The sequence below is a fragment of the Nanorana parkeri genome, unplaced genomic scaffold (genome assembly GCF_000935625.1).
Source record: "Nanorana parkeri isolate BGI_ZX_2015 unplaced genomic scaffold, ASM93562v1 scaffold530, whole genome shotgun sequence".
NCBI classification, from domain to species: Eukaryota; Metazoa; Chordata; class Amphibia; order Anura; family Dicroglossidae; genus Nanorana; species Nanorana parkeri.
In genome coordinates this window covers 974,940-996,242 of record NW_017306798.1, presented here as the reverse complement: position 1 = coordinate 996,242, position 21,303 = coordinate 974,940, and the positions used below count along the sequence as shown (strand labels likewise).

Here is a 21,303-nt window from a genome sequence, read left to right as displayed (position 1 = left end):
ATATATATTTGAATCTTATAAATATTCATTCTTGTTTCACATGAAAACCTGATTGATCATTATTTTATAATTATCTCATAATGAACCTGTCAGGACAGAGATAAGATCGCTGATTGTACTAAATCTTCTGTATTCTTCCATCACTGACTTGTGAGTCACAGGCTCGGAACAAAATGTTCTTATTAGATGTCAGGTCACCAACTACGAAGGAAGTATAAAGATAACAGTCTCAAAATTTGCACCTCCAAAAATACAGCACTAGTGGCAGCCCAGAAATTTCCAAGCTGAAAAGTCCCTTTAAATAATGGAATATTTAACCAGTCTTGTATACTAATAGCTATGCACTCATTACAAAAAGTCGCTGAAGTACACAGGGTGTTGTACATAGCACACGCCGTTCACCCTCCACTTAAACCAGCAATTCACAGATGTCAAAATGACAGCCGGGCTTTGCTGTGTAACTGCATTAGCTGGCTTTAGGCACTACTGTCAAAAAAATGAACCTTCTTATCAGTGCTTGTAAACACTGTTAAGTGGCTGTTTCAGAGATACAAAGTAACATTATTGTGACTTTGTATTTACAGTGTTGCATTCATCTGCAGATCAAAGGGCAGAGCTTCAATCTGCATATGGAGTCAGTTAAAGGAGAACTATGGGGTTAAGGCTTTTCCCCATAGCTCTCCTAAGGGTAACGGAAGGACACAAACTAGCGTCCTCCCGTCACCCTAGGCTCAGTATATAGGGAGCTACAGCTCGCGGTATACTGAGACGCCGCAGCCGTAACGGATCCCAACAATTCTGTCAGGATCCACCCAGCTGCGTGAGTGACAGCTGGCTCTGCCTATCTAGAAGCAGAGCCAGCTGTACCAGCCCCCTCCCCCGTCCGTTCCGCCAGTCAACGCTGGAGGATCAGACAAGGGAGGGGGGAAATCCCTGCAGGGAGCTGTGAGTGACAGTCACGGCTCTCTGCACGGATAGATTGAGAAGTGAGCGAGCGCGGTATGTGTTTTCTCACTTCCCGATCTACTGAGCCGACCTTTGACAGTTTCAGGTCACAGGTTGGCTCAGATTATGAGGCTGAGTGAAAATCACTCGCCTCATAATTCTCCTTTAAAGCAAACTGACAAATAAAAAAAGAAAAAGTTAGTTTTTTTTTTTAGTAAAATGTATCTCTATGTAACCTCTTATTACATCTAAGTTAACCCTAATCAGCCCTAAATAAATAATTTCCCCTTTCTCCCCTTATTATTTATATATATATTTAGCCAATAATATTTGATCTTTTTTTTTTGTTTTTTCTTAGTTTGCATCTTGTTTTAATGCACAAAATTGAAAACAAATCTTTGCATTGAAATTTCTCTGCTTTGTAATAGAAACATCATTTTAGTGACAAATAATAAAATTAAGTGTATACTTTTTTATCTACAGTAACACTATTTTTTTTACCTATTAGTCAAAATAAAAAAGTGCATTTTTAAAATTAAAAGTTTTTTTTACATCTTTTTGTCTAATAGATTAGGTAGGAAATAAAATATTTTTTGCAAGACGATATCACCAAAAAAAATATTGTTTGTCCTGAAAGAAAACAATACTTGTTGTATTACTTTATCTTTAATAACGACAAAGTATTGTGTATTATTTTATTTCATGGTCTTTTGTACCAGTTTCTGTTTTCTACCGATCTGTTTTGGATGCTGAACATTTTATGTTCTGAAAATCCCTCCCCCAAAAAAATAATGACAAGACATCACAATTACAATACAATTCAAGACAAGATGGTAAGGGGAACAATGCCCCTGAGGGCTTACAATCTAAAAGGGAGGGGCCAGTGATACATGAGGAGGTAGCTGCGTGGGAATAAATTGTATGAGAACGTGAAGGTTCAGCGGTTAGGTTGAGGTGGGATAGGCTTCCTGAAGAGATGAGTCTTAAGGGAACGCCTAAAGGCAGTCAGTGTGGGAGATAGACGGACAGGTTGGGATAAGGAGTTCCAAAGAATGTCCAAAATATTGCCCCTCATTAGTCTCAGGGTCGGTGCAAACCTGTGCGATCCGGGACGTGCGCCCCGGGACCGCGCAATCTTGCACAATTGCACACTGCGATTGCCGCGCTGCCCCATTGATTTTAATGGGGTTACATACGAGTGGCAATCGCTGAAAAAAAAGGTACATGTACCTTTTTTTGCGACACACGTCGTGCGGCTATTTTAGGCTTGTTCGAGTTCAGTTACACAGGCGGAATCGCGGTGGGAACTATAATGGCGACTGGGGTGCCATTAAAAATTATTGGGCCGTGATGGGCGACTCTGTGACCGCAGAGCAATCCGCACGGTATTGTGCACATTTGACGCGTGGATCGCGCAGGTGTGAACTTGGCTTCATTTCGTTTTGTTTTATAAAGAAAAGAACCGACATCGTAAAACAAATAAAACAAATAAAAATCCCATAAACAAAAAGTGAAGATCAGATTTTCACAACATTGCCGACTTCACCAGTAAACAATAAATATAATAATAGAGACCTGACTTCAGAGTGAAAACCATGGGCCACAACTGACCCATTTTACAGGAAATCACAAGAATTTCAGGCTGGGCCGGGTCATAGATACACGGGACAGATTGGTAAAGCAGGAATGTAATTGTGCGCCATGGACAGTATGCTCTCATATTTAAAGTGTACCTAAAATCAAAACTGGGGATTTAACCCTTCCCTACTGTCGTCAAGAGTATGCATACACTTTAAATAATTACAATTGTGGCACAGCAACGCTGGTTATAATAGTGTGATAAGGATCACATGAGAGTGCGACCTACACACCCAGCCTCACCCTGTGCAGAGACAGGTCAATAATCTTACATACACATACACACGTGTGGTAGCTGTCATCATGTGCTTTATGACGGTATCCACTGTTGAAATTCTGACCTTTAAAAAAATGTCTGTATCACTCGCTGCCACACCCAGACAGGAATGTAAAAGATTTTACACTATGGTAGATTCTTCTCAGAGTTTCTCAATTTCAACTTAGAGCATTCAGTGATTGAGCATAATGATTTTTAAAGAACATTTAATGAAAAGAAAATGAAATATTTTACAGAAAAGATCATCCTAATAGGCATAAACAGCAATAGAATTACAAGGTGTAGAAGTGAAACATACTAAATTGAGTCTACCTAATCTTTGATACAGTTAGGATCACCTAAAGGGTAAGTCCAAACTGATGTTGCAAGGGCAACTGCCCTCATAAATGACTCTTAGGGGCTGATTTAGCTGGACAGATGCTGTTCACACAATACTTTCTCCACAAGATGGCGCTGAGGAGTATAGTCATTTTCTATGCTCCTCGGGTCCATCTAGCAGTGGTAATGTCACGTGAACAAAGATTTATAAATCAGCCTCTTAGTATTCTTTAATAGCTCCAATGGTAAAACTAGAGCTTCAAGCTCCCTGTGCAATTACCTTGTTGTAGTCGCCCTGGAGCATTTTTGTATGACCAGCAAAACAACCCTCAATGCCAACTCAACCTGCTGAAAAGCACATTCAATGCAGTTCACCACAATGCTCCGTGTTGCCAAAAAATGGTGCGCGTCATTTTCTTTTTGACCTTTTATTAATTGCCAGCCCATTTATTTTCAACATGCAAAAAAAGGGGCGATAACACACCAGGATGCCAAGGTCAGCATGGGCCCTAAATGAGTTGTATTACCCAGATAGCAAATCATTACGGTGAGATGGAAAGTTTATTTTCTTGAAGATAAAGATCGTATATATAGTTACATAGTATTGGAGGTTGAATAAAGACACAGGTCCATCGAGTTCAACCTTTGTGTGTCTGTATGTGATTGTGTATGTGTGTGTGTGTACACAAGCCCCTGTGTGGTCTAGTTTTTTAAGAGTACCTGTACCCCTGAATGTTACGGTCTCTGAGGAAGGTATCTAAATGCTTTTTGAATGATTCAATACTCTCCGCTGATACCACTGCTTGTGGCAGCGAGTTCCAGACCCTGACCGCTCTAACTGAGAAGAAGCCCCTACGCCCCTTGTGGTTAAATCTTTTCTCCACCAGTTTTAGGTGGTGGCCTCTAGTCTATGTTATGGAGTTTACTGTAAAAAGTTTATTGCTGATGTTGCCATCACCACCAAACATTTTGTACATGAAAATCATGTCCCCTCTTAATCTCCTCACTTCCAGCGTGACCATGTTTAGATTTAGTAACCTTGTCTCATAGCTTAGGTCCTCCAGCCCCTTAATTAGTTTAGTTGCCCTTCTCATATATATGTGTTTTGTTTTTCTGGCAGGATTCTTTGAGCTGTGTCCGGGCTGAGAAGGGCCAAATAGAGGAAAATAGAGAGTCCCACCGGCCTGAGAAGGGGTCTCAGCAATAACAATACAATGGCTGCGTGGTTCCACTTTCTGCTCTTCACAGGTAAGAAATCAGATTGTGTGATTCCCCAAACGTTACTTCATATTGTAAGTTCCATATCCAATGAATGATCATTTACTAAAGATGAGTTACATTTATAAAGCACATTCGCTGCTCACTTTCCGCCACCCATTTGCTCGAACTAGCTACATTCATATAAAATCTGGATAACCTGTTCACTCGGAAATCAGCGTGTCAGGAACGTGTATTTATGATAAGGACTAAACTTTCAGCATAGCCATCAGCATTGTAATAGGAATACATACTAGACTTGTGTCTGATAATACAATCAAAGCTTACTTTAAAAAAATCCCTTTTATGTAGTGAGCGCTGCCTTCCGTCCAGGGCTGGATTTACTCTGCTGCCCCAAGGCCAGGTTCTTCAATGCCCCCCCCTACCCCAACCCCCCCCCCACCCCATGGAGAATGGCAGACCTGCAGGCTGCATACAAGTGATCTCGGCGACATTGCCGGGATCACTTGTACAAAACAAGCAGCAGCTTCCCCGCTGTACATTTAGCTCTGTTTGCCCAATGCAGAGCTAAATGTAGAAAACAACTACCCGCCCGGTGCCCAGAACTGCATGTCAGGAGATAGGAATTGCACACCCCTGCTGCCCCTCTACTACCTGCTGCCCCTCTACTACCTGCTGCCCCTCTACTCCCTGCTGCCCCAAGGCCGGGCCTTGGTTGGCCTTGTGGGAAATCCGGCCCTGCTTCCGTCTGCCCATCACTTCCAACAACTTCCTGGATTCCCAGTGTGCTTTGTGTCTCTTTCCCTGCCGCTTGATGTGATGCAATCTCCATTTCTCAACACTACATGTCCCATCATGCATTGCTTCCAGCAATCAAGGATGATCTTACATTGTTCAGATGCTGAGTTGTAGTTCAGAAGGCGGGCTCTGTGAGAGCGGTGACACCAGGACTAGGTGTAATGACGTCAGTGCATTGAGGACGTCCATCCTATGGGCATCTTCGATAGGTAACATTTAGATGGATCTGGTTATTTGGAGAGGGATAAAACTTATGGAAATTCAATATAGAAATACAGATTTATGTTTTTAGTTTTTGAGCAGAGATTCCCTTTAAATGTGGAATTACTTTTTCACACAGTTGTAGATTGCTATTTTATATTCATTGTCATTAATATTATTATTGTTTTAAACTAGTAATAATAATAATAATAAACACATATATGTATTGTGGAACTCATTACATTTCATTCATTTATTTGATTCTTTTATTGTGTTCCCCCTGAATATATTTAAATATGTAGATAGTAAACAATTGTCATTGTGTTAATAAAATACTTTCTGCCTTTTTGCCTTTTTTTCCATCCTTTGTTGCATCTCAGTTCTGCTGATGTTGTGTGATTCTGCCATGGAGGTACCTTTTTTTTTTTCCAAACACATCCTGTTATGGGATGACAACGCTCTGTTCCCTATCTCCCAGTTGCGCTCCTGTGTTGTCACCCCATAACAGGAAATGCCTGGACTAGGACTTTTTGGCAGGATCACCAAGAGTTACTTTGATGAAAGCTGCAGATTTAGCAATATTGAAAGTGACTTCTGAAATGTAATTTACATGTTAACAATGATGTGAGATTTTAAGGAAATATAATGTATTTATTTTTTTATTTAGGGCTCATAGTGGTTGCCAACTGCCAAACTTCAGGTGAGTTATTGCTTTGTGCATTTTGGAAAGTATTAGGAAAAACACATTTAGGCCCCTCAGATACAACTTTCATATCTATCAGCAAATCCAAGACATTCAAAGAAATAAGAGATGGGAAACGCAGTATGATAAAGAGAACACATATTTTATATAAAAGTGATGGACTACAATCTCAATACAAATGAGTAAACTAAACATGAGATTGTAGTCCATCCCGGAAGCGGGCTTGGAGCGGTGACTACTTTACAACACACACAGGAACCATGGGGAACAGACGTAGTCACCCTCCAGAAGGAAGGACAGTGTCAGAGATGATTGGAGGATCTACAGCCGAGTGATACACAAATAAGATACATTGTAGTTCATAGTTCAGGGACTTGACTCCGGAGTTTAGTGTCACTTTAATTATTATTATTATACAGGATTTATATAGCGCCAATTATTGCTCTCAATCCGATGTTTGCGGCGATATGTAAAATGTGCGGCGTAATGGGCGCAATTGTAATTTTCACATGTATGCGCACCCGACGCATGTTTGCACGCATGTATGTATGGGTGGGGACTTTAAAAAATATTTGTGTGACTTTAAATTATTTTTCATGTGTGACTTTAATTTCTTTTTTTAGCAACTTACATTTTTTTCCCCCACTTAATGTTATTGCTATCACATAGGAAACTAAGAAACCCCCCTATGTGATAGCAAAGAGATGTGACAGGTCCTCTTTATGGAGACATCAGGGGTCTCCAAAACCCCTAATGTCACCTAGGAACCCCCAAAGAAATCTGCTTCATCAGCTTCTCTCCAGGGACTGAAGGTGCTGAGTGACACAAGAATGCGGAAGTGATGTAATATACATCACTTCCACATTCTGACAGCGGAGAGGGGACCGGAGGGAGATCGTATACTGAACTCCCTCTGATCCCTTGTCACCGATCCACCATGCTGGTCCCGGGCTCGCACCGGGCACAGCGATTAGCTGGTTGTCGCAGCGATCACAGTGCTGGGACCATTAATTTGCTGTTGAGGGTCTACCCCCGGACACCAAGGGACCCAGCTACAGCATTAACTCAATGAGCGCTGGTCCTCCGCTGGTACAGCATGATGGTATTATTCCGTCACAGGTCGTTAATAAACTGGACGATAGAAAAGGAATAATCCCATCATCGGTAGGGAATGGGTTAAAGGTTATTTAAGTAAAGAACATAAAGAATTAAAGAAGTAAAGAATTCAATAACCAAACAATGTGATAACATGAGAGTAACAGGAGACGCAGGATAAGATGGGATACAATCTAAAATGTAACACTGAAAAATGTTCCTTACATTTAATTGCAGGATCGACAACAACCGCAACTCTGAATATATCTGCCGAGACAACTGCAGCTGCAACAACCAAAGTAACTGTGACAAATGAAACAACTGCCACAACTACGACTACCACAACACCAACTACAACTACAGCATCATCAACTGCATCTGACACTAGGACAACTACAGCAGCACAGACAACAACTATGCTAGCACCAACCACATACGCATCACCAACAACTACAACTGAACCCGTTACAGCAGAACCACTACTAATTACAGAATCAACTACAACTGCCCCAGCTACAACTACAGAAGAACCAACTACAAGTTCCGCACCTACAACTACGGAAGTATCAACGACAACGGCCCCAGCTACAACTACAGAAGTGTCAACTACAACGGCCCCACCTACAACTACAGAAGCATCAACTACAACTGCTCCAGCTACAACTACAGAAGTATCAACAACAACGGCCCCACCTACAACTACAGAAGCATCAACTACAACGGCCCAAGCTACAACTCCAGAAGTATCAACTACAACGGCCCCAGCTACAACTACAGAAGTATCAACTACAACGGCCCCAGCTACAACTACAGAAGCATCAACTACAACAGCCACCGCTACAGCTACAGAAGTATCAACTACAACTGCCCCAGCTACAACTACAGAAGCATTAACTACAACTGCCCCCGCTACAACTACAGAAGTATCAACTACAACAGCCCCCGATACAACTACAGAAGTATCAACTGCAACAGCCCCAGCTACAACTACAGAAGTATCAACTGCAACAGCCCCCGCTACAACTACAGAAGTATCAACTACAACGGCCCCACCTACAACTACAGAAGCATCAACTACAACTGCCCCCGATACAACTACAGAAGTATCAACTACAACTTCCCCACCTACAACTACAGAAGTATCAACTGCAACAGCCCCAGCTACAACTACAGAAGTATCAACTGCAACAGCCCCAGCTACAACTACAGAAGTATCAACTGCAACAGCCCCAGCTACAACTACAGAAGTATCAACTGCAACAGCCCCAGCTACAACTACAGAAGTATCAACTGCAACAGCCCCAGCTACAACTACAGAAGTATCAACTGCAACAGCCCCAGCTACAACTACAGAAGTATCAACTGCAACAGCCCCAGCTACAACTACAGAAGTATCAACTGCAACAGCCCCAGCTACAACTACAGAAGTATCAACTGCAACAGCCCCAGCTACAACTACAGAAGTATCAACTGCAACAGCCCCAGCTACAACTACAGAAGTATCAACTGCAACAGCCCCAGCTACAACTACAGAAGTATCAACTGCAACAGCCCCAGCTACAACTACAGAAGTATCAACTGCAACAGCCCCAGCTACAACTACAGAAGTATCAACTGCAACAGCCCCAGCTACAACTACAGAAGTATCAACTGCAACAGCCCCAGCTACAACTACAGAAGTATCAACTGCAACAGCCCCAGCTACAACTACAGAAGTATCAACTGCAACAGCCCCAGCTACAACTACAGAAGTATCAACTGCAACAGCCCCAGCTACAACTACAGAAGTATCAACTGCAACAGCCCCAGCTACAACTACAGAAGTATCAACTACAACAGCCCAAGCTACAACTACAGAAGTATCAACTACAACAGCCCCAACTACAACTACAGAAGTATCAACTACAACTGCCCCAGCTACAACTACAGAAGTATCAACTACAACTGCCCCCGCTACAACTACAGAAGCATCAACTACAACTGCCCCACCTACAACTACAGAAGCATCAACTACAACGGCCCCAGCTACAACTACAGAAGCATCAACTACAACAGCCCCAGCTACAACTACAGAGGTATCACCTACAACGGCCCCAGCTACAACTACAGAAGTATCAACTACAACGGCCACAGCTACAACTACAGAAGTATCAACTAGAACAGCCCCACCTACAACTACAGAAGTATCAACTACAACGGCCCCAGCTACAACTACAGAAGCATCAACTACAACGGCCCCAGCTACAACTACAGAAGTATCAACTAGAACAGCCCCACCTACAACTACAGAAGTATCAACTACAACGGCCCCAGCTACAACTACAGAAGCATCAACTACAACGGCCCCAGCTACAACTACAGAAGTATCAACTACAACTGCCCCCGCTACAACTACAGAAGTATCAACTACAACAGCCCCACCTACAACTACAGAAGCATCAACTACAACAGCCCCAGCTGCAACTACAGAAGTATCAACTACAACGGCCCCAGCTACAACTACAGAAGTGTCAACTACAACAGCCAAAACTACAACTACAGAAGTATCAACTACAACGGCCCCCGATACAACTACAGAAGTGTCAACTACAACAGCCCAAACTACAACTACAGAAGTATCAATTACAACTTCCCCACCTACAACTACAGAAGTATCAACTACAACTGCCCCACCTACAACTACAGAAGTATCAACTACAACTGCCCCACCTACAACTACAGAAGTATCAACTACAACTGCCCCAGCTACAACTACAGAAGTATCAACTACAACTGCCCCACCTACAACTACAGAAGTATCAACTACAACTTCCCCACCTACAACTACAGAAGTATCAACTACAACTGCCCCAGCTACAACTACAGAAGTATCAACTACAACTGCCCCACCTACAACTACAGAAGTATCAACTACAACTGCCCCAGCTACAACTACAGAAGTATCAACTACAACTTCCCCACCTACAACTACAGAAGTATCAACTACAACTGCCCCAGCTACAACTACAGAAGTATCAACTACAACTGCCCCAGCTACAACTACAGAAGTATCAACTACAACTGCCCCCGCTACAACTACAGAAGTATCAACTACAACTTCCCCACCTACAACTACAGAAGTATCAACTGCAACAGTCCCAGCTACAACTACAGAAGTATCAACTACAACAGCCCCAGCTACAACTACAGAAGTATCAACTACAACGGCCCCATCTACAACTACAGAAGTATCAACTACAACTGCCCCAGCTACAACTACAGAAGTATCAACTACAACTGCCCCATCTACAACTACAACAGAACCAACTACAACTGCCCCACCTTCAACAACAACAGTAACAACTACAACTGCTCCAACTACAACTACAGAAGTATCAACTACAATGGCTCCAGCTGCAACTACAGAAGTATCAACTACAACTGCCCCAGCTGCAACTACAGAAGTATCAACTACAACTTCCCCACCTACAACTACAACAGAACCAACTACATCTGCCCCACCTTCAACAACAACAGTAACAACTACAACTGCTCCAACTACAGCAGAACAAACTACAACTGCCCCATCTACAACTACAACAGAACCAACTACAACTGCCCCACCAACAACTACAACAGAACTAACTACAACTGCTCCACCTACAACTACTACTACACTACCAACAACTACAAAACCTAAAGCAGAAAACTATAATTATTTCTTTATTATAATAATGAATCTGAGATTTATACCAGAATATAGGGATCCTTCATCCTCACTATACATAGATCTGAAAAAGAAGGTTGAGAATTCCGTGAGTATAAGAACTATTGTTATTCATCTAAATTTCATTCCCGAGTCTCCTGAGATTCCTGAATTTAATCTTCTAGATATGTGAAGGGGAATTGATTAATTTACAGTAAATGGTAACTTTATAAAAGATAAATAAGTAGCTGATACTTTATATAAAAGAAATACAACTCCGGGTGCAGTTCTCATCTTCAGTGTCCAGCACTGTCCCTCACCGACCCTTCAGTCCTCTTCCATGTTGAATGACGCCCAGCATCATTCAATGCACCTCCTCTGAGCCCAGGCTGTGATGGGCCCAGTCCCCGGGACGATTCATCACATGGGCCTGGGATCACACTACAATACCTTTAGAGATTGGAGATGATGTAGTAATGTCAGTATTAAAGACCCATCATCACCGCCGGGAAAAGACCCAAGGAGCTCATGTGACCATCATTAGACAAGTGGAAAAATGGATGTATGAAGGGAATATTTAAAAAGAGATGCAGGAGGAAGAGTGTTAGGAGGGAAGGCCATAAAAATAAATAAATATATATATATCTGCATATATAAAAGAGGGCACAGGGGTGACCCCCTAAAATGTCAGCGCTATTTTCCAATGGCTGGTAAAGGTTGGGCTGCTGTGCTACTGCCTGGCACCATACCTATCTATGCCCACCTATTTTCTGACTGATGAGTTAGAGGTAAGAAAGGGTGTTTTCATGCTATGCCCAGAAACAACATGCAAACAATCTTCGGAAAAAGGAATAGTTTGCGTTGAGCTTGCAACCTGCTGCCTGCATGTGGGGTATATGATATATTAGAGAAAATCTCTAGCCATCCAAAAATGTATTCCCCCTGGAGCAACCAACCCCCCATCCTCTGATCAGTATGCACCCTTTCATTAGTATTTCCCTGCCCTTAAAATTCCTGTGATAACCCTTTACACTTACAGTCATGTGACCATCATCTCCTCGATGCTGCAGATCTTTAAGTGGGGACAAACCAGACACACAGTTATTACTTTGTTTCTGTTTAACAGCTTTCCAATGGACATTGTGACTAGAGGCTAATGGGGTGTGTGTGTATGTGTTGTTATTGGGAAAATGATCTAACATTAACTTTCGACATGACAAACCCATCTCACTAATTCTATCTATTCTCCTTGCAGGCGTTAATTATCATCCGTGTAACGGATCCTGACTGTATTCGTGTCACTGTGCACGGCTTCAGGTAAGATAACCGAATTTGAGAGAGGGGGTGGTGTACGGGGTCCTGGGTGAGGCCTCTCTGACTTCCACCACTTTTAATTTCGGGGAAGTTCTGTGTGCCGGGGATCGATCGAAAGTACGAACTTATCGAGTTGTGGGACCTCATTACTTCCGGTTTCCTCAGAACTACGCACACAAAACATGTTCTGCACAAGCACCATCCGCGGCATTGCCCCATACACATAGACCACAGCAATAAAGTAATAAAATGATCTGGGATCACAGTAAGCCAGCACGTTATTTATCTCGGGTGCCCCACTCAATATGGCCGCCGCTTGAGTGGGGCACCTGAGATAAATAACGTGCTGGCTTACTGTGATCCTAGATCATTTTATTACTTTATTGCTGTGGTCTATGTGTATGGGGCAATGCCATGGATGGCGCTCGTGCAGAACATGTTTTGTGTGCAAACCTCGTAGTTCTGAGGAAACCGGAAGTAATGAGGTCCCACAACTCGATAAGTTCGTACTTTCGATCGATCACCGGCTTTTATATTCCTCGCTGCTTTGGTCCCAGGAGGAGGAATTTTGTCTGGTCACCCCTGTGGTTGGTGCGGGGTGATTGGTGAGGTGGAGCGGTGTATTTCCTGTCTGTGGATAGTTTTGGCTTTACATACACCTTAGAGGGGATCAGTGTACGCGGTCTGTATGTCTGTTCTCACATTATACGTCCCGTGTGATGGCATTATATGTCTGTGTGATGGCAGATCTGACCGGCAAAGCTGAGATATTTCTGTGTGTTTCCTCTACAGTGAAGGTTCCACCATCGCCAACACTTCAGCAGAATTTCCAAATTCCAATCAAACGGACGCGAGGGTCCAGGACAGGTTTGACACAAATGCTAAAAATAACAGCACCTTGGACGACATTCCTCTCTTTTTTGTAAACACAACAACTCCAGGTAGGTGAAACCCTAAAGAAATATTCATTAAATAAAGTTTATGAGAAGCAGGGAATAGAAACCATTCCCGTACATAATACTGGGGCATCACCAGAAATCTACATGTATTAAACACCAACTACCCCCTACGGCCAGTGTCAGCGCCATGTGTAACAGTGATGGGCAGTAAAAAGTGTTATACAAACATCACCGCAATACACAGCAACACACAACTAGTGGTACAGAGCATGTGAGGTCAGATCACATAAAGAAATCATCTATGGATAGACTTACTCCAAGTTTATGGTTAAGATGAATCCGCTTATGTTTTTCCCTTCCTGCTTCCTCCAGCACCCACAACAACTACAACTGCTCCATCTACAACTACCGAAGTATCAACTACAACTGCCCCAGCTACAACTACCGAAGTATCAACTACAACTGCCCCCGATACAACTACAGAAGTATCAACTACAACTGCTCCAGCTACAACTACAGCAGAACCAACTACAACTGCCCCAGCTACAACAGAACTAACTACAACTGCCCCAACTACAACTACAACAGAACCAACTACAACTGCCCCACCTACAACAGAACAAACTACAACTGCCCCATCTACAACTACAGAGGAAACAACTACAACTGCCCCACCTTCAACTACAGAAGTATCAACTACAACTGCCCCACCTACAACTACAGAAGTATCAACTACAACTGCCCCATCTACAACTACATCAGAACCAACTACACCTGCTCCAACTACAACAGAACCAACTACAACTGCCCCAGCTACAACAGAACTAACTACAACTGCCCCATCTACAACTACAACAGAACCAACTACAACTGCCCCAGCTACAACAGAACTAACTACAACTGCCCCATCTACAACTACAACAGAACCAACTACAACTGCCCCATCTACAACTACAACAGAACCAACTACAACTGCCCCACCTACAACAGAACTAACTACAACTGCCCCATCTACAACTACAACAGAACCAACTACAATTGCCCCACCTACAACAGAACAAACTACAACTGCCCCAGCTCCAACTACAGAAGAACCAACTACAACTGCTCCAACTACAACAGAATCTACTACAACTGCCCCATCTACAACTACAGAAGAAACAACTACAACTGCTTCACCTACAACTACAGCAGAACCAACTACAACTGCTCCAACTACAACAGAATCTACTACAACTGCCCCATCTACAACTACAACAGAACCAACTACAATTGCCCCACCTACAACAGAACAAACTACAACGGCCCCAGCTACAACTACAGAAGAATCAACTACAACTGCTCCAACTACAACAGAATCTACTACAACTGCCCCATCTACAACTACAACAGAACCAACTACAATTGCCCCACCTACAACAGAACAAACTACAACGGCCCCAGCTACAACTACAGAAGAATCAACTACAACTGCTCCAACTACAACAGAATCAACTACAACTGCCCCATCTACAACTACAACAGAACCAACTACAACTGCCCCACCTACAACAGAACAAACTACAACGGCTCCAGCTACAACTACAGAAGAACCAAGTACAACTGCCCCACCTACAACAGAACAAACTACAACGGCTCCAGCTACAACTACAGAAGAACCAAGTACAACTGCCCCACCTACAACAGAACAAACTACAACGGCTCCAGCTACAACTACAGAAGAACCAAGTACAACTGCCCCACCTACAACAGAACAAACTACAACGGCTCCAGCTACAACTACAGAAGAACCAAGTACAACTGCCCCACCTACAACAGAACAAACTACAACGGCTCCAGCTACAACTACAGAAGAACCAAGTACAACTGCCCCACCTACAACAGAACAAACTACAACGGCTCCAGCTACAACTACAGAAGAACCAAGTACAACTGCCCCACCTACAACAGAACAAACTACAACGGCTCCAGCTACAACTACAGAAGAACCAAGTACAACTGCCCCACCTACAACAGAACAAACTACAACGGCTCCAGCTACAACTACAGAAGAACCAAGTACAACTGCCCCACCTACAACAGAACAAACTACAACGGCTCCAGCTACAACTACAGAAGAACCAAGTACAACTGCCCCACCTACAACAGAACAAACTACAACGGCTCCAGCTACAACTACAGAAGAACCAAGTACAACTGCCCCACCTACAACAGAACAAACTACAACGGCTCCAGCTACAACTACAGAAGAACCAAGTACAACTGCCCCACCTACAACAGAACAAACTACAACGGCTCCAGCTACAACTACAGAAGAACCAAGTACAACTGCCCCACCTACAACAGAACAAACTACAACGGCTCCAGCTACAACTACAGAAGAACCAAGTACAACTGCCCCACCTACAACAGAACAAACTACAACGGCTCCAGCTACAACTACAGAAGAACCAAGTACAACTGCCCCACCTACAACAGAACAAACTACAACGGCTCCAGCTACAACTACAGAAGAACCAAGTACAACTGCCCCACCTACAACAGAACAAACTACAACGGCTCCAGCTACAACTACAGAAGAACCAAGTACAACTGCCCCACCTACAACAGAACAAACTACAACGGCTCCAGCTACAACTACAGAAGAACCAAGTACAACTGCCCCACCTACAACAGAACAAACTACAACGGCTCCAGCTACAACTACAGAAGAACCAAGTACAACTGCCCCACCTACAACAGAACAAACTACAACGGCTCCAGCTACAACTACAGAAGAACCAAGTACAACTGCCCCACCTACAACAGAACAAACTACAACGGCTCCAGCTACAACTACAGAAGAACCAAGTACAACTGCCCCACCTACAACAGAACAAACTACAACGGCTCCAGCTACAACTACAGAAGAACCAAGTACAACTGCCCCACCTACAACAGAACAAACTACAACGGCTCCAGCTACAACTACAGAAGAACCAAGTACAACTGCCCCACCTACAACAGAACAAACTACAACGGCTCCAGCTACAACTACAGAAGAACCAAGTACAACTGCCCCACCTACAACAGAACAAACTACAACGGCTCCAGCTACAACTACAGAAGAACCAAGTACAACTGCCCCACCTACAACAGAACAAACTACAACGGCCCCAGCTACAACTACAGAAGAACCAACTACAACTGCCCCACTTACAACTACAACAGAACTAACTACAACTGCCCCACCTACAAGTACAACAGAACCAACTACAACTGCTCCAACTACAACAGAACCAACTACAACTGCCCCAGCTACAACAGAACTAACTACAACTGCCCCATCTACAACTACAACAGAACCAACTACAACTGCCCCAGCTACAACAGAACTAACTACAACTGCCCCGCATACAACTACTGCTACACTACCAACAACTACAATACCTAAACCAAAAACCTATAATTATTTCTTTGTTATAATAATGAATCTGGAATTTGATGAAGATTTTAGGAATTCTTCATCCGAGAAATACAAGAACCTCACACGAAGGATTGAGAAATACGTGAGTATAAGAACTATTGTTACTGACCTAAATTTCATTCCGAGTTTCCTGAGATTCCTGAATTTAATCTTCTAGATATGTGAAGGGGAATCGAGTCATTTACAGCAAATCTGGTAACTTTATAAAAGATAAATAAGTAGCTGATACTTTATATAAAATAAATACAACCCCGGCTGCTGTTCTCACCTTGTGTCCAGCACTGTCCCTCACAGACCCTTCAGTCCTCCTTCAGGTTATAGATTGTCATTGCTAAACATTTCTAAAGGTGTCTTTGTTGTTATTTTTATGATTTGGGTAAAGTTCCTCTTTAATCTGCCATGGGGAGAGGTGTGAGCTGTGGTTGCTGACTTCTGAACATGCTGGTACTTTGGCTGTCATGTTATTACATTTACTTTAGTACTTTGAGTCACTGTCAGTAACAAAAATGCAGATAAGGTGTTCTGACTTTACTGGGCTGTTTTGGGTCACTCAAAATATCGAAGTCAGACACAACCAGGCACCTAGCATTTTTATAGAAGGTTGGCAAGAGGCAACAGGAGCCACATTTCTCATAGTACTGCTTTCCTTCTTTTTTTATTAGATTGAGTAGAGAAGAATTGGAGCCTCTGTCTGTTTTTTTTGCTATCCAGGTCTTCAGTAGAGAGATTTCCCTTCACTTCCTGTCCAGGTTACGATGGTTCTAACCAGGGGCGTAACTAGAAATAACAGGGCCCCATAGCAAAATTTTGTATGGGGCCCCGTGATTTCTAGTTATACCCCTTGCAGAGTCCACCTGAGATCCCACCTGAGGGTGAACTTGCAGAGCCCACCATGGGATCTCTATGGTGGGCTCTGCAGTGTCACCCTCAGGTGGGCTGGTCGCACTCCTTACCTGTCCGCCTCCTCTTCCTCCACGGTCGCTGATGGGGCCCGGCCTCCTCCTCCGTCACCGGTCCCGCCTCCTTCTTCGTCACCGGGCCCCGCCTCCTCCCCTGCTGCGGACCACGGGCCCCGCCTTCCCTGCCGCCGCTGGCTCTCATTGACTCTGTGGAGAGGAACGCGCTGCTGCACAGATTACTGTCAGCGATCTGAACAGCGGCGTGTTAGTCTTCAGCCGCCAGTGAAAGCCACCAGCAGAGGATCCCATAGCGACCCAGGCGGCATCTGGCCGGGCTCCACTGTGCCCCGGGCCCCATAGCGGCCGCCTGGGTCGCTATGGTGATTGTTACGCCATTGGTTCTAACAGATGGGAAGGAATATCTGCAAAAGGGACACAAACAGAAGCAAATCTTACAGTAGCTTTCCCCAACTCTACTACAATGAGTGTTTTTTTAATTTATTTTGATGTTAAATTTGGAGATTTGCCCTCACTTCCTGTCTAGTAGAACAGTTTTCAGAAGAACAGGAAATTGATTTAAAAAATTTCCCTATGACCCTGGATAGTAATAAGAACCCGACAGAGGTTCTAATCCTTCCGCGTTCTCTTCACAAACAGACAAATTTGTCTGAACTTACACAGTAATCAAATTACAAATGATGAAACTTTACATTTGGACATGACAAACCGATCTCAATAATTCTATCTATTCTCCTTGCAGGCGTTAATTATCATTAAAAAAACGAATTCTGAATGTATTGGTGTCACTGTGCACGGCTTCAGGTAAGATAACCGAATATTATTATATGGGAGAGGGGATAGTGTACGGGGTTCTGGGTGAGGCCTCCCTAACTTCCAGCACTCGGCTTCCACAATGTTATTTCCGGGGATATTCATATAATTAACATTAAAGCTGAAGTTTTATCTGCTTTTATTCTGCCCTCCCTGATCCCACCCCTCCACCCCCAGGGCCGGATTTACACTCTCTGCTGCCCCAAGGCCAGGTTCCTCAATGTGCCCCCCCCCAATGGTGAATGGCAGATCTGCAGGCTGCATATAAGTGATCTTGGCGACATCGCCGGGATGACTTGTACAAAACAAGCGGCGGCTTCCCCGCTGTACATTTAGCTCTGCTTGCCCACAGCAGGGCTAAATGTAGAAAACAACTACCCGCCCGGCGCCCCAAATTGCATGTCCCGGGCATCGGGAGATAAGAATTCCTCACCCCTGCTACCCCTCTACTCCCTGCTGCCCCAAGGCCGGGTCTTGGTTGGCCTTGTGGGAAAACTGGCCCTGTCCACCCCTTCACTTTTTACATAGCTTACTGAATACATCACAGCACCCTGCCCCAGTACTCCTCTCTAGAACCCTCAGTGATGATGCAAGCAGTGGGCGGGCTCTTGGGAGGAGTTATGCAAATATCAAAAATGCCTTGATGGGTGGATCTCAGTCTGGAGGAGTGGGCATTCCTGGGCAGGCTGTATTTGCATACAGACCACCCTGGGTAACACCCGCATGTGATGCTGAGCCTCCATGAACTGAAATCCAATGAATGAAAGGGGCGGGGCCAGGGGCAATCAGGTTGGGGAGGAGAGCGATAGATGATGCTGGACATCCCCCATCCATGAGGCGGGCTCTATCTGACTGGCAGCAGCTTCTAATGCACATTGTGAGAAGCTCATAGTGAAGCAGTTTCAGTCTAGGAGAGGATACTCAGGAGTTCAGCTTTAAAGGAAATTTTAAGATAAAACGGTTCTTTTAGTCTTTTATACAGTTTGGAAATAAATTAATTAAAGGAGAACTATGGGGTCAGTGTTTTTCCAAATACATCTCCTTAGGGTAACGGGAGGACACAAACTAGCGTCCTCCCGTCACCCTAAGCTCAGTATATAGGGAGCTACAGCTACAGATCTACTGAGCCGACCTGTGACAGTCTCATTGTCACAGGTCGGCTAGAACTATGAGGTGAGTGAAAAGCACCCCCCTCATAGTTCTCCTTTAAAAGATAATTTTATGACATTTTGTGTTTTACCTCTCTATACCAATAAAAACTGATTGAATAAAAAAAAAAGATAATTTTATAAAGCCTTTTAAAATTGTAAAAAAAAGTCATTTCGGATTCCGCCTGACAAATTTTTACATTTTGGTTTCAGTCTAAAAAATTAATTTGGGTGCATCCCTTGTCTTGACGTGTTTCGGCCTCCACAGCCTTAGTCATAACAGTTACAATTGCTTCTTTGTATACAAGATGAATAACTATTAATAGAATTTCGGGGAAGTTCTGTGTTCCGGCTTTTATATTCCTCGCCGCTGATCCCAGGAGGAGGAATTTTGTCTGGTCACCTCTGTGGTTGGTGCGGGGTGATTGGTGAGGTGGAGCGGTGTATTTCCTGTCTGTGGATAGTTTTGGCTTTACATACACCTTAGAGGGGATCAGTGTACGCGGTCTGTATGTCTGTTCTCGCACTATACAGTACGTCCCGGGTTGTTACAAAGAGTCATATGTCTGTGTGATGGCAGATCTGACCTGCTAAGCTGAGATATTTCTGTGTTTCCTCTACAGACCAGGTTCCACCATCGCCAACACTTCAGCAGAATTTCCGAATAACACTCAAACGGACATGGGAGTCCAGGACAAGTTTGACACAAATGCTAAAAATAGTACTAACAGCACCTTGGACGGCATTCCTCTCTTTTTTGTAAACACAACAACTCCAGGTAGGTGAAACCTTAAAAAAAATATTCATTAATAAAGTTTATGAGAAGCAGGAAATAGAAACCATTCCCGTACATAATACTGGGGCATCACCAGAAATCTACATGTATTAAACACCAACTACCCCCTACGGCCAGTGTCACCCCCATGTGTTACAGTGATGGGCAGTAAAAGGCATTATACACACATCACCACAATACACAGCAACACACAACTAGTGGTACAGAGCATGTGAGGTCAGATCACATAAAGAAATCATCTATGGATAGACTTACTCCAAGTTTATGGTTAAGATTAATCCGCTTATGTTTTTCTCTTCCTGCTTCCTCCAGCACCCACAACAACTACAACAGAACCAACTACAACGGCCCCCGATACAACTACAGAAGTATCAACTACAACTGCCCCCGATACAACTACCGAAGTATCAACTGCAACCGCCCCCGACTACAACTGCCCCCGATACAACTACAGAAGTATCAACTACAACTGCCCCCGATACAACTACAGAAGTATCAACTGCAACCGCCCCCGCTACAACTACCGAAGTATCAACTACAACGGCCCCAGCTACAACTACAGAAGTATCAACTACAACAGCCCCCGATACAACTACAGAAGTATCAACTACAACTGTTCCACCTACAACTACAGAAGTATCAACTACAACTGCCCCAGCTACAACTACCGAAGTATCAACTACAACGGCCCCCGCTACAACTACAGAAATATCAACTACAACGGCCCCCGCTACAACTACAGAAATATCAACTACAACGGCCCCCGCTACAACTACAGAAATATCAACTACAACGGCCCCCGCTACAACTACAGAAATATCAACTACAACGGCCCCCGCTACAACTACAGAAATATCAACTACAACGGCCCCCGCTACAACTACAGAAATATCAACTACAACGGCCCCCGCTACAACTACAGAAATATCAACTACAACGGCCCCCGCTACAACTACAGAAATATCAACTACAACGGCCCCCGCTACAACTACAGAAATATCAACTACAACGGCCCCCGCTACAACTACAGAAATATCAACTACAACGGCCCCCGCTACAACTACAGAAATAT

General features: G+C 43.7%; 2 protein-coding genes across 2 annotated transcripts in view; both read left to right on the top strand.

Moving 5' to 3' along the window:
• LOC108791168 (threonine-rich protein-like) overlaps positions 1–9,961 on the top strand; it is a gene marked incomplete at its 3' end in the record, with an annotated part of 10,610 nt that extends 649 nt beyond the window's left edge. The window contains exon 2 of the mRNA XM_018561564.1: positions 9,771–9,961. Within this exon, the coding sequence (XP_018417066.1) occupies positions 9,771–9,961 (191 nt within the window). The remainder of the gene's footprint in view (positions 1–9,770) is intronic.
• Positions 9,962–16,307: 6,346 nt separating this feature from the next.
• Positions 16,308–20,892, top strand: LOC108791167 (involucrin-like; the record flags this gene model as incomplete). The annotated part of the gene is made up of 3 exons (XM_018561562.1): positions 16,308–16,387; positions 16,421–16,466; positions 20,842–20,892. Coding segments are annotated over 3 exons (177 nt in total), but the record flags the coding sequence as incomplete, so codon positions are not given.
• Positions 20,893–21,303: the final 411 nt, after the last annotated feature.